The 14,623-nt window shown below is 34.0% G+C and overlaps 1 protein-coding gene across 9 annotated transcripts; it reads right to left on the reverse strand.

Moving 5' to 3' along the window:
- Positions 1-588: 588 nt before the first annotated feature.
- On the reverse strand, positions 589-14,055 carry LOC111296933 (kinesin-like protein KIN-7K, chloroplastic). Of its 9 annotated transcripts, none has more exons than XM_089741255.1 (25): positions 13,871-14,039; positions 13,686-13,783; positions 12,941-13,216; positions 12,745-12,842; positions 12,011-12,100; positions 11,060-11,112; positions 9,821-9,886; positions 9,688-9,741; positions 9,473-9,532; positions 8,885-8,963; positions 8,464-8,531; positions 8,085-8,147; positions 7,771-7,875; positions 6,708-6,812; positions 6,437-6,544; positions 6,084-6,230; positions 4,458-4,640; positions 4,159-4,317; positions 3,534-3,764; positions 3,134-3,274; positions 2,924-3,049; positions 2,780-2,830; positions 2,395-2,442; positions 2,204-2,281; positions 589-1,485 (listed from the first exon to the last, which is right to left on the reverse strand). In XM_089741255.1, exons 3-25 carry the CDS (start codon positions 13,180-13,182, stop codon positions 964-966), a joined length of 2,877 nt encoding a protein of 958 aa, XP_089597381.1. In that variant the 5' UTR covers positions 13,183-13,216; positions 13,686-13,783; positions 13,871-14,039; the 3' UTR covers positions 589-963. The 9 variants fall into 9 exon arrangements, with proteins under 9 accessions (XP_089597381.1, XP_022747159.2, XP_089597385.1 ...); XM_022891424.2 differs by having other exon boundaries at positions 2,090-2,281; positions 13,871-14,034; XM_089741259.1 differs by adding an exon at positions 1,642-1,692 and having other exon boundaries at positions 2,090-2,281; positions 13,686-13,926.
- Positions 14,056-14,623: the final 568 nt, after the last annotated feature.

A 14,623-nucleotide genomic window follows, 5' to 3' on the forward strand; every position in this document is an offset into this window, starting at 1 on the left:
ATATAAAATTAAACCAAACCCACACACAATAAACTTTGAATTTAAAAATCTTAAGATTTGAAGATCTCTTGTTCCCACTAAGCAGTAATTATATGACCAGCTAAAGGGATGGGACAAGATCCAAGAAACCCTACTATCCAGCAAATAAAACTGATGAAAAACGAGACTACACGTTAGACACCTTCGTTACTTTAAGGGATAATACCTCATCTAACTCCCAAATTATTGTAATTTTTCTAATATAATACCTAAATTAAAAAAACTTTTACTCAGTATCTAAACTTTAATTTTGCATATTAAATCGTTTCAATCTTTTAATACTGTTAAAACAATGCTGACATGATGCTGACATAATAATTAAACGCTGACATGAATACCTTGTGACAATGATACGTCTGTCATGTCATTTTTAAAAAATAATAATAATAAAACATTTTTGTTAAAAATTATATTTTAAAATTTTTTTATTTTTTAAAAATAATTTTATGTTATTCACGTCAACATTTAACATTTAAATGTTATGTCAACATTATTTTAATGATATTAAAGATCGGAACAACTTAATACACAAAAATATAATTTAAATACTTTAATTAAAAATTTGTTTAGATACCGCCTTAGAAAAAGTGTAATAATTCAAGAGGGACCAAACAAGATATCATCCCTTACTTTAAATTGTACACGTGAAGATTTTCATATACAATGCCGCAATGTAAAAAAAAAAAGGGAAAAAGGAAGAGGGAAAGAAAAAGAACCCATATGGATACAAAAATTTTGAAGAATCAATGGAAAAAGAAAAACTCATGGAATACACAATGGCCCCTCACTTGCAATGCACAACAACATTCTCTAGACGCTACTCTCCCAAACCAATACTAAACCCAAGCCGAATTGTTATTACAGGATAATTGAGCCCTTGAACCATCATTCCTGGTTCACTTCAAACTCACCTCATCGTTTCCCTTATGTTGATTCCAAAACAACAGTATCAACTCCCTTGGATTTTTTTAATTTGGCAACAAGAACCCACATGTTTGCAAGTTCGTTTTCCAGGTAAGCTTCTCTTTGCTTAGATTCTTCAACCCTTCTTTGAAGCTCGGCCTCTCGATGATCCTTCTCTAATAGAGCAGCTTCATATGAAAGCTCTCTCTCTTTACTTATAGCCAGTTCTCTCTTGAGACCTGAGGCGGATCCAACTGGCTCATTTCGTTTGGTCAGACTCTCTCTTCGGCCATTCCATAGTGTACTTGTACGACGTTGGGTGGGCGAGTTCTTTGCCGCTGCCAGTTCTGCAGCTAGTCTCTCGTTATGATTCATTAGTTTGGCAACTTCTTCTGACAATGCCTTAAGCTCCACAGCAGCAGCTGAGGCTAGCCCTTTGGCATAAGAACTCTCCTCTGCCAGTTTCTGGTTCTGCAGTTCTAACTGTTCTTTTGACTCAGTTAGTTCCACAACTTTCTGCTTCAGTTCTTCAATCTCGGTCACCTGATAGAGCAAAATCAGGAATTTAGCTCTAATATTGACTTTCATGAAAGTGAAATCATTAAAAAATCAGCACATAATAAATGTTACACTAAGCTAAGGACACGTACTAATATTGCCGTAATGAATAAACTGGGAATAAAAACATGAAGGCCTTACATAGTAATAAGCATGCTATAAACTTATATGTTTGAGATAGCTGGCTTTAACCTGAGACAAATGCACACAGGATCATCTATGAATGGAACAAGGGGGTTGCTATATTGCATGAATTACAAATTTAGAGAAATAATAAGTTATTTCGCTTTCCATACTAGAGTTCTCTGTAAAAAGACAAAAGAGAATGATATCAACAAACTGTCTACATAACTATAAAGGGTGGATACACATTACCCAAGGAACTATGAGATTTTCTCCAGTTTTCATTTTGGTTACTCAAAAAATTTAATCTAAGTAATTAATATCTAGACATATTTCAATTACTAAAACAGGGTAGAGCATCGGGACAAGTGTGCATAGTATACAATTGCATGACTTGGCCTTAAAAAATGGCACACTCAATTACAGTACCACGTGAGCAATGAAGGCATCAATTATTTAAAAGCACCTGTGCTTTTATAAGTAAATCTTCACTACTATCTTTTGATGCCGCTACTTCTTTGTCCTTATGCAGGCCTTTCATTTCAGCAAATTGATGAGAATAAATGGCTACAGGACTCACATTTTGTGATTCTAGTGCATCAGATAGCTGCAGCTTTAAGGAGGCAACGGTTTCTTGCAACCCTTCACATTCACAAATCTGATAAAAGAGGTTCAAGTCAGAACTGGCTCCCAGACTGGGATGCTAGTTGTGAGGCAAGGCATGAGAAAGGGACAAATGTATTTATACATATATTGAGTAGGTATATCTACCTTCTGATTGAGCTGCTCTTGGATTATTCGATTGTCTGCAGCTTTAACCTGGAAACAGTGTTTTTAATAAACTCATAAGAGAAAATCAGAAAAATCAAAGGGACAACTGGAGAAAGGCTGAGGAAAGTTTTATAGCATTCTTTGCTTCCTTTGACTACATCATTGCAGTTCAATTTCTATAGACTCCTGTACCATACTATGCAGGAGCTCATAGTAATGAACCAAGTCCACAAGTTCGGTTACTAGAAAGACATCATATAACCTGATTTAACTTGAGTACCTAAACTGCCTACTGATTTAACTTGAGTACCTAAACTGCCTTAGTATATAATGCAAAGACTCATTAGACACATTCTTGGTTGAATATATACAGAAAACTGGTTACCTCAAGTTCAAAGGACTTCTCATTTAGTTGCGCCACCAATTCAGCAATAGACTGTAGCATTATTAGAAAAAAAAAATGAGCATAAAGATGGAGTTGCAGGAAGAATCAAATGGCCAATGGAATAACAATACAACCTGAACTTACTTGTGATATTTCTGATTTGTCCATCTTGTTGTGTGAAACCATGATGGAATCTGCAATTTGCTTTTCTAGCAGAGCAATTTGTTCATTCTTCCCCCTGATTTCATCACTCAACTTTTTCGTCTCAACCTTAAATACAAAAAGGATACCAAAATTCAGTCTTTAGGAAGACTATAAAGCAAACAACAAGGATGGTATAAGGGAGAATTTTACTTGAATTTGTTTATTCTGGGGGTTTCTTGCAGCCTCCTCTGACAATCGCTTAAAAGCACTTGAATGAAGTGCTACCTCTCCGGACAGAATCTTCTGCTGCTCCCTTAGTAGATCTATCTGATCAATTGTTTTTATGCTAGTCTGGAGCAAAAGGCATCAAAATCTACTTACGGAACTACACATAATATAATCCTCAACATAAAAATAAATAAATAAATAAGGCCATAGCAAATTCTAAATTTCACTATGGTTAGCCAACATTCTTGACAGTGAGTATGCCATAATACATTTGAAACGTTTAACTCAGAGCATGAAAGAAATGAATTGAAGACTATTATGTAGAATAGAAAAAGAAATAAAAACTGTTGCACATAAAAAAGAAAAAAATACATTTGCATACCAAAGGTGTCTCTTGTCCAAGGTAATTGTCCTCTGGAACTTCTCCATTCTGTCTAGCATCTGATAGAAGATCCATGGGTGGAGAACTTACAGTAAGTAAGGACCGGGAAAGCCTAGATTCTGCATGAAAGTTATTGCTTTCTGCTTGAGGGGTTGAAGGTGTACTATTAGATTTAATTCCACCTGATCTATCACTGGCACTTGTCAATGTCCCCATACCACTATCACGTTTCTGGACAAAAATCATGATATAATATAAGCTACTACATCCATACATGCTTCATTAAGAACTATTCATGTAACTGACACCAACATGTTGATAACTTATTGCAGTTTAGAGCAAATCTTCCATAATAATAGGTGAGCAACCACTTACAAGCACTCCAAATTAATGAATCAAACGCCAACTTTTACCATTACAAAAGTAAGCCTCTTTTAGATTATTTGTTTTAGTGTGCTAAGTTGCTGAAATGAATGTAAGATCAGATGGTGAAAGGAATTCCATCACTAATGAATTTTTCCTACTTTATCAAGACTAACCCCAAAGCTGATGTTCTCGTTATAAAACAATAAGCAAGGACTTCATGAAAACAAAACAGAGTACTAAAAGTCCACAACAAACATACTCGGAGCTTAAGCCAGTTTAGCAAGCCATTCTTTCGGGTCTTTTTCTCCTCTTTAAGTGTATCATCTCCAGTTTCAGTGTTCCCTTCAAGGGAAACATATAACTCAACATTCTCATCATCCAGGATCAAATCCCGCCTTCTATGTGGTAGGTACGCAAGCTGTGCATAAGATACAAGTAACTAAAATTAGAGACAATCAGATTAAAGAAAGTGGAAGTCTTAGTGTGCAAAAATAACTCCAGTCATCTGGTAAAACACGAGCAATGAGTATATGAAGTAAATAAGATCAACCATGATACCTCTTCTTCTCCAAATGAATGTCTCCTCCTTGGACCAGGGCGTTGGGGTAATCTTGATGATTGCGAAGCTTTTGTGGAGACAAGAATCAATTTTGTCAATCGCTGTATTCTGCTCAATAAAGCCGCTTTTGCTTCTTCTTCCTGCTCCAATCTTGATTGCAGCTTGACTTGACCATCTTCTAGCTTTACAGATCACAAGAAAGGAATTTTCAAAGTCAAGTGATTCATCCCTCTTTTCCCATTTGAGATAAAATTAGATGCTACAATTCAAGAACTATTTAAATCAAACTCAATTAACCTGACACCAAGTGATTAAAATGAGACATGAAAATGAAGAATAAAAACCATAATATTACTTTATTTTAAAAAGGTGATACAGGACAAGAAAAAGAAACATTTCACATGACATCTGTGCTTGCCCCTTAGGTTCACTGCTTATACCAAGAGTATAGCATGCACACTATCATATGTTTTTGAGTTGAAATCTAATCTAGATCAATCCAAGTTAACATGACAGGATCCCATAAGATAGCATCATTGAGAATTTTGCTAGAGATAAATTTTCTTGAAGTTGTCTTCCCCTATGATTTCACATCAGCATCCAATCTCAACTCATCATCTTGGAATGCAGTATCAAAAGATTGAGAGGATGGGAATGTCAGCAATCAAAAAAAAAAAAAAAAAAGGAGTTTTTCCCCCCATTTGGGAAGTTGTTATTTTCTCTTCCTACCATAAGCACCTAGAGTTGGTATCCTCTTCTTCCCGAGTCTCTACTCTAAGGCCACCAAATCATGAACTACAAAGGCTGTTTTAATAGAATAACCACAAATTGACAGCCAAGAAAGAGGTTCAAAATGTACGGCAACAAGCAAATGTTTATTTTATTGAAATCGTAGGAAAGCCAGCTGAAGATAAACCATATAGTGTAGAAAACATTCTTTAATTTACTTTGCCCACACCTGCTATCAGTTTGATGAGGAAATCAGGTAAACTTTGTCAGTACTTTGCACATGGTAACCAGAAGTAAAAATGTTTCCACAGACTAACTAGAAAATACATAAAGAGTGAGGTTGACCCATCTAAGGGTCAAACGTATTACTTTTTGTACCCTCAGAACTGCTTAAAAGGACAAAAGTAAATTGGCTAAATCAAAATTACTGATTATTGAGAAAAAGATTGCACAAATAGGGAATCCTATACTACCCACATGCTTCAGTGATGATATGCTAAGAACAGTCTCCGGCTGCTAAGCCTTGAATAATATTTTGCTAGACAAAACCATCCACAATATCAAAATGAGCAGGACAACCCATATTATTATTGACAAAACATAACTCCACAACCCACATATCCCACAAATTAAAAAAAAATAAAAAATAAAAACCCCTAACAGTTAAGCAAGACATAGCACTTCTAAAATATGTTAAAACGTTAAGCATACACTACAAAAAGTAGTCAGCATTTTGTACTACTGCCTACCTAGTTACAAAGACAATAGTGATATCATGGTCTACAATGGAATTTATGAAGTAGCAAAATGTCCCCATGGTCTAGATTCACAATTAGATCAAAGCACAATTAAACATTAAAACATTAGCTTTTGTAGTCAACACAGCAGAAAAGTACCTTCTGCTTTAGGAGTACAATATCATCTTCTCCAATATCTTTTAGTTGAGGAATTGTTACAATACCCCGCTTCAATTGTTCTAACTCTTCCTTCAAACAGCGTATCTCATTTTGGTATTTTTTGATAAGTGATTTTTCATCAATGATCTGCATTTTGACAGAGTAAATAACAAAAATTGAAAAAAAAATTATTCCAATAAATATATTTGTGCGTGTGCAAGTGCGCACACATACATTTGCACATGGTCTGCACGTCAACACATACACCTATAGCATACAGACACATGTGCACGCACGCAACAGACATATCTATGCATATATTAAGTAAATACAAATAAGAGATTCATGCATACCTTGTTCTGTGCTGCTTGGATTTCAATGTGTTTGGCACGGTGGGCAAATTTCAGTGTATTGTGTGTCTCTTCTGTGTTACTTGATGAAGGAGTGACAGTGCAAATGAGCTGAAATTTTGGACAGAAAAGAAAAACAAATAAACACAAGACCTATAAGCAAGTATTACTTTTTCAGAGAGGAATATGGTGCCAAGTTTACATTTTTCTAATGTCTTTCTGTTAACCTAGATATATGATGAGTTTTTCAACAAAGGTATCCAATGATGCTTACAGATACACGCCCATGACCACTTAATGAAGACTGAAGCAGCCTGGTCAGTTTAGAATCCCTATATGGTATATGAGTGGCTCTCCCATCTGTTAATTTAGATATGACCTACAAAAATCAAAAAGTCATACAGTAAGCACAAAGCTTATCCCATTCAAAAGACATGTATAATAGTATCCATAAATATGCATAGGACCAAAAGGAAATTGCTATTGTTCAACAAAGATCAAGTAAATGCCAACATTATTATTTATTTAGAGAGAGAGAATTTTACGAAACCATTAGATACAGTTAAATGGTATGCCCATGTCGTCAGATTCCAACACACAGTAAATGTCAGCAGTTATAAGAACAGAGTATTATTATGTGCTTTAAAATATCTTATGCAATTAACACGCCACAAAATGTTAAAGAAGACATCTCAGAGCCACCCTTGTCCAATACAAAAATTCAGAAATGCAAAACAATGAACATAAATTTAGCCCAGTCATGTAAAATTTTCTCTTTGCATTTTACTTACTGGTCTATACATCATATAGCACCACAGAACAAAATGAAAAGTACTTGACACAGGCATGAGTTTATCCATGTACGAGGTTGAAGTATGTGGTTGTTACAGACTTTGTCTTAACAATCTAAGAAACTGATATCTCAGCAAGCATATTTTGAAAGAAGAAAATTAAGATCATGCAACCATTATACTAGTTGTAACCAACATCTACACTAATAAATTAGGGAAAACCATTTTGGTGTCTCCTTTTCAATTTTAACAATATTTTAGAAGGGGGGGAACCATGCTGAGAATAAATATTAAATTGAAAGTCAGTTTAAAGCTCTACTCTGATGCAGTTACATATATACTCTCCAAATGCTTGTTTAAGTTACCATAGAATTTAAATCAAGTAACCAAGTGTATACCATGCATGGTGCTCTCACACAAAACAAAAATGGTGGAATATATATAATCAACTATTGACTTAGAGATTAAAGAGAAAGAAAGCAATGCAAACCAAAAACAGCTCAATTTCCGCCATGACTTGAATAAAAACAGTAAACTTGGGCTCACAGTTCCTAGAGTTAGCAAGCTTTTGTTGATATAAGATCCTTCTTTTCGTCTAACACCAGTTGTTTCAACCTTCGAGCTTTCAGAACCTGCCAGATCGATGAGGTTCTGCATGTATAAGTAAAATATGGAAAAGTTAAAATACTTTCATCAACAGTGGAATAAATAGCCACTAAAATCGTTAGTTCCTTCCAAATAAGAGGAGTATAAACATCTATAAATAAAATAATAAATAAAAATAAGACAAAATTGAAAACATAACGAAGTAACCAAAAAGTAACTGAAATTTATCCCACGACTAAGGCTGTAGTATTTACCAGCTGAGACAGATTTACTGCTTCGCCTTCAATGTTTTCACCACATGGGCTGCTCTCTATTGTCTATAGACAAAGGGATCACAAGAAATAATCAGTTGTGGCAGTGAATATATTGGCCATCAATTTATCAAATACACCATTTGAAATCAGAACTATAGCAAATATGATTAACACATTTGACATGTAACAGCAAATCCACACTTCAAAACAGGGAATCAATATTATTTCTCACAAAATGTTAGCTAAACCGATTGCTAATACCACTTAAATTAGTATCAGCAAACATCTTTTTCTTTTTCTTTTTTTTTTTTACTTCAGTGGAAAAACTAAAAAGGGGAACAAGGAACTTCTAATAGATGCAGATTAATAGTGAGTATACCAGTGTAAATATTGTATGGCTCCTGCTGCTGAGTAAATTGAAGTTTGTTGATCCAACATGTCTGTGTTCTGTTTTAAAAGAATGAAATATAATCACATAGTAAAAAAAAAAGTTCATTACTGCTAGCATAAGGAAATGGACATTGGCCCAAATAAGAAACACATCTTGGACAAGGCATGCAATGAAGAGGACAGCCATACACAAACACACATCTACGTCAACAAATTCATGTGCATAAACTCCCTCTTTTGTGTCTGTAAACTTGATAGTCATTTTATCCAACTTCAATTTAGATATATAATATTGTTTTGGTAACATAAATAATCTGAAGCTCGGGTTCCAGAAGCTGTCTACACAATGTTCCAGCTCTAATTTGGATAACTCATCTCGGGATACAGCAAAATAAGCCAGCATGTTTTACCTTCCCCAGCCGCTATAAGAGAGAGGGCATGAGCAGGGGATAGTACAACTTCTTCCTTTATACCTTCAACAAAGGTTCCCTACCAGCATAAACCAAGTAAGAGATAAATAACACACTTCCAAACACGTAAGAAACAATAACAACTAATAGAAGAAACAAGATTAGATGCTGAGAGAATAGCAAAAAAAATAAAACATATGCAGAATTAAAGACAAGGTAAACAGCATATTCCCTAGTGCACACACACAGACACACACCTGGCCACAACAAAGAACCGGTAAGCAACTTTACAGATGTATACCTGCTACACAATCATTCTAAAACATGTGATATTAAGCTGAAATTAACTAGTCATAAACTATATTTGGATGATAAAACATGATGTTCATGCCGAAAGCTCAACACGTCCGATAAACATAATTTCCACATTCACTGAAGTCAATCTAAGTCGATAATGAAGCATTACCTAACCATAGAAGAAGAATTAAAGGAGATGGGAAATAGCAGACATAATTTCAAAAGTAGAAATGTTTGAAATGACAAAGATAGCAGCATATCAAACAAGGATCATAACTGATAAACAAGTACCTGAGCGTCTTCTCTAATTCTCAAATTTTGTCCTGCTGGATTTAATAAGTCATTAACAACCTGAAATGATAAAAAACCTTGAAGAATAGTGATGTCGTATAAAAGCAAAAGCAGATTTGAAGTAGTTTAACTAAGCTTTCTAGAGAAAAGGAGGGTTGTCAAGATAGAGAGAAGAATAATAGGCTAATATTTAGGTAAAGATAGAAGAAGCTCACCTCATTATAGATCTCCAGATATGAAACACGAAGAAGAAACTCCCGATTTGGTGTCTACAGCAAAAATGGCTCATTACTGTCCATAAAAAGTACAAGAAATAGAAAATAAAAATGTCAGCATCCCATATATTACCTCCTGAATAATACTAAAAGCATCCTTCACCGCCAGTGGTATAATTCCAGGGGACCTCTGATCACCCTGCCATCTCAGCAATTAAGATGAAATTAAGCATTCCACTTGTACTTTAAAATGCATACACATAGGTTGCCTTTTCCTTACATGAAACAGTAATCCCACACCAAATCATACCATGTGTCACAATGTTGCATGTAGAAATTGCACAGTTTTTGAGAAAAAAATACATTCTTGAAGTTTTAAGATTTTGCATGTACTTCACAAAAAAACATGAGCATTTGCCTATGAAAATCTAGATTTGCAGAGATATATGATAGATATGATGATGCAAGGTAATAAACCATACCCCTTAATATGACATAACCATTATCCTTTGCTTTTTAGCAAAGGATATATATTTACATATATATATATATATATATTTATATGGGCACTCAAGGCCAACATACAATATTTTCCATTAATAGTTCAGAATGAACCATGGTAACAAACTTCTGCAACAATAAAATTTGCAAAGATAGAAATAATGAGTAGCTAGACTCAAATGTTGAAGCAAATCAAATTTATAAGGTGCTGGTAGACAAAGAGCGGGAGATTGCTGCTTTGGTTAAAAAATTACTGCTAGTTCTAAGCATGTCACAAGAGGACTATACAGAATTAAATAGATTTGACTTAAAGGGCACAGAAATTTCATTGCTCGTTGCACTCACGTATAAGATTAAATAAAAAGTCCACAACCCTTCAGAATGAACCATGTAACAGGCTTCTCAGAAAATAGAACTTGCAAAGATAGAAATAAAAAGTAGCTGGGCTCAAATGTGGAAGCAAATCAAATTTACAGGTTACTGGTAGACGAAGAGCAGGATATTACTGTTTTAGATAAAAAAAAATTACTGCTACTTCTTAGCACATCACAAGAGGAAGGTGCAGAATTAAATAGATTTGACTTAAATAACCAATCCACGACCCCTTCTTGCTCCTATATCCAATAACAAATTATAATTAATCCAATTCTCTACATCCCAATCTGATAAGATTAGAGTAATTAATAAACTAATTCTTCACTAATGTTTAACAGCAAAACAAATCGAATGTTTGGTCTTGATAATGCAAATGAAAAACCAACATACCATCAAACTACAACTTTAGATGAAATTAAAATAGGAGACACCATCCAGCAATGCACAACATACAAACAAAGATAAGGAAAAGAAGTAGAAAATTATTTAGTCTTACATGCATTGTATGAGTCTTCCCACTACTTGTCACACCATAAGCAAAAATGGTGCCTGTGAACAAAATTTAAAACTATAAGATATAAAAACAAAAAATGCTTTGAGAAAATATAAATTAAATGCCCGAACTTTCAGTAACAATCCATCAACTTCTGATGCAAAACTGTGAGAACTTCTATTCAGAGAAGGCAAGGTGGCTTCTTGCCTGAAACGGTAGTTATCAAGGAAGCTTAGGATACCTTGGTAACAAATCTTTTGGTTCCAGAAATATCAAATGGAGTTCTCCTAGGTTAAAATGGTCCTTATACATAGGAATTACGAGGTAGACTGCTGAAATAGGATCAATTAACAATTAGGTCTCAGTCCATTGTTGTGAACATGATAAATAGCAGTCACAAACAAATGACAATGTGCAAAAGCACTCTGAAAACCTCTTATACTCTGAAAGCCTACTCAAACGAACTTATAAACCAAAGTCACCAGATTGATTCTTGCCCTTAGTAGGAACTAGGAATCCTTGGTAATATCCTTGCATCCTGTTATAGATTCCAAAAGAGTGACCAAAAACTGACATAAAACCAAAACTATGCAGGTCCAAAGCCAGCAACAGCCTTGCCTGGTCTATTTTCTCATGGGTAAGTACATGCAAGCATTCATAACGCTATCAGGCCATGTTGCATGGAAATAACAAAACCATTAAGTTCCAGAATAGCCTTAACATTAGTTTAATAGATGGTCATGGAATAATCTCAGTCCCCAATAACTAGTTCATTACTTTCTTTTGGCCACCAATGATTATTCAAAAGTAACGAATCCCCTTTATTACTATCTAGAAGAGTAAAAGAGCAATTAAGAAAACAAGAACACTGTATTTCATTGGATAAGGGTAGAATTAAAGCAATCTGTGAATTATGAAAGAGCTAATTTTTGCTGAGGGATCTTCATAATATACCATTGATGCCTTCCATGGCCCCATTGACAACATGCTGAGCAGCAACATCATACACATGGCGTGTAGTAGTTGTAGGGCCAAACACTCGATCTAGAAGTATAAGAAACAACAGATCAATTAAGTGAGATGTAGAATGCTTAAAAAATTTAGACCCGAAAAACAAAAAAGGCACACTGGATAATATATACTTTATGTCAATGAACCAGATGCCTCAAATGAAAACAACAGAGAAAAGTAAATTGTTCTTAAATTTATTTAGAACATAAATGGAAAATACTTCTCAAACTTCAGATAGTATCACAGTGCTATTTCACACATACACATAAAACCTAAATCAGAACATAAAAAAGTTTATGTACATGATAAAAAATGACAAAAAAAGAAATGTACTCAACAAAAAAATTTCAAACTCACATATAAACTTCCAGGGGAAAAATGTTTCTGAAAAAAAAAGAATACTCAAAAGCTGACATTAGCCCTAAAACTAAAAACTAATGCCAATGTTATAAAAATGTAGTTCGACTTCAAATATATCCAGCCCTTCACACTGGAATTCCACAACATATTTTTATTCTAAGTTTCCGTTAGTCGGTGTCTAGTAAACCTAACTCTGATTAAAACCTAAAGGTTTCTTCAATCCTAAAGGTTTCTTCAATCAATTGTATCAAATTACATGATCATTCAAATTCTCTTTAGAAGGAAAACAGTTGGTTGATAAAGTCTACAAAACTAACCATATGCATATGCTATCGACGGATTATGTTCATTTCTCAAAATAGTCTCCCCATCTGCATACCAAGCAATCTCCTCGCCTTGACGAATTTCCCTCGGACTACATCTCGCCAACACCAATAAAAAATTTATAAGCCTTCATCAAACAGAAATAAATGAAACCAAATACACAACGAGAGCCAAAACCAAATAATGTACCTGAGAGGCCGGAATCTAACGGTCACAGTGACATTTTCTTTGGATCGGTTGGCATGAACATTCTCAAAGTAAAAATACTGTGGCTTGCTTCGAGCTGATGAAGATGCCGGTGAGCTCTGGCCATCAATAGATGTTTCTACAAAGTGTTTGGTTGATGAAGTTGTCGAAGAAGAAGGCGAATTTACAGCTTTTGAGTTGGTTGAACCTAATTTCTTCGATTTCGATCCTCTTCTAGAGGACATTTTCACCTTACCAAAAAATACTCGCTTCTACACACTGGAAAAAAAAATCAATGAGAAAACCAACTCGAAATTAGAAAACAAAAAAGGTAGAAATTAGTTCTTGAAATAGGTACGTTTTAACAAAATTGACTTCCAGAAATAAAAAATTTGAGGCAATTTTAAAAGTCTTGAGTTTCATTTTAAGTAATCAAATTGTTGAAAAAAAAATCTACTTTCCCAGCGAATTTCGTTGACAAATTAAGTTGACTTTTTACAAGGCAAAAAGAAAATAAAGAAAGAGAAAAGAAAACTAACTTCCTTTTATATCCTCAATTTTCTCACAAATCAAACACCAAAAAAAAGTGACAATTAAAAAAAAAGAAAAAAAATGCAGGAAAGTAAAACAACTAAAATCTTTTTTTCCACTCAAAACTTCACCTCTTCCATCCAAACAAAATGTCACTAGAACTTTATTCTTTTTTTTTTCTGAAATTTGGTGCGTTTAGTAACAAAACAAAGCTTACCTTGGCAGAATCAGAGAAGCAATGTGGAATGTGGATAATAAAAACTGAGAATTTTGAAGATCTTCTTCGAACTAATAGAGAAATTAGAATCTACAGATCTAACAGTTAGAGAGAGCAAAAAGAAATGAGAGAAAAGAAAAGATTAAAAGAGTCATTTTATTACCGGACTACAAGAAAAAACATACCATCATTCATCAGTAGAAAGAGCAAAAGAAAGAGACAGAGAAATGCTCTTTTTCCCTTTTTTTTTTTTTTTTTTTTTTTTTTTTATTTGTTCCTCTCTGATGGGAAGGGTAGCTTTTTTGCTTGCCTTGGAAGCGATGCCTTTCATCAAAGCCCAAAGGCAAGCGGCATTTTTCAATCGTCCAACAAAAAAAATATATATTAAACAAAAAGAAAATTAAGTGGGTGGTTTAATTTTTGCTGGATGTTTGAATTCTTTTTTTTATTTTTTATTTTTTAGCGCGAAAAATGAGTAAAGAGTGTAGCCGACACGATCACCGGAGTCACGTGAGAATGAGGCAAGTGAGAGTGGGGCCCAGTTTTAGCGGTGATACACGTGTCTGAATCTAGCATTATTTACTTAGCTTTTTGCCAACGCAACGATTGACTTTTAATTTAAAAACTTATCTTCTAAAGTATAATGTTCTTATTGTTTCCCAATTCACAGCGATTATAGCCATGTCATCTCTTAAATCTTTTTATTAATTTGTATAAAAAAAATTTTAAAAAATAACAATGTCTCTCTCTTCCAGAAGTTTTTTTCAAAAAAAAAAAAAAAAAAGCAAACTGCTTAGTTGCTATTTACATATTAAAATTTTCAAATCCAACTAGACAATAAACTTTTTCATGCGCAAAAGACTCGTAAATAAGAACAACGCAAAAATTACTATAAACTGAGAAATAAGATTAATAACATTATATTTTAAAATTTATTT

The sequence above is a fragment of the Durio zibethinus genome, chromosome 12 (assembly GCF_047325235.1).
Source record: "Durio zibethinus cultivar Kanyao isolate XHJ-2024 chromosome 12, ASM4732523v1, whole genome shotgun sequence".
NCBI classification, from domain to species: Eukaryota; Viridiplantae; Streptophyta; class Magnoliopsida; order Malvales; family Malvaceae; genus Durio; species Durio zibethinus.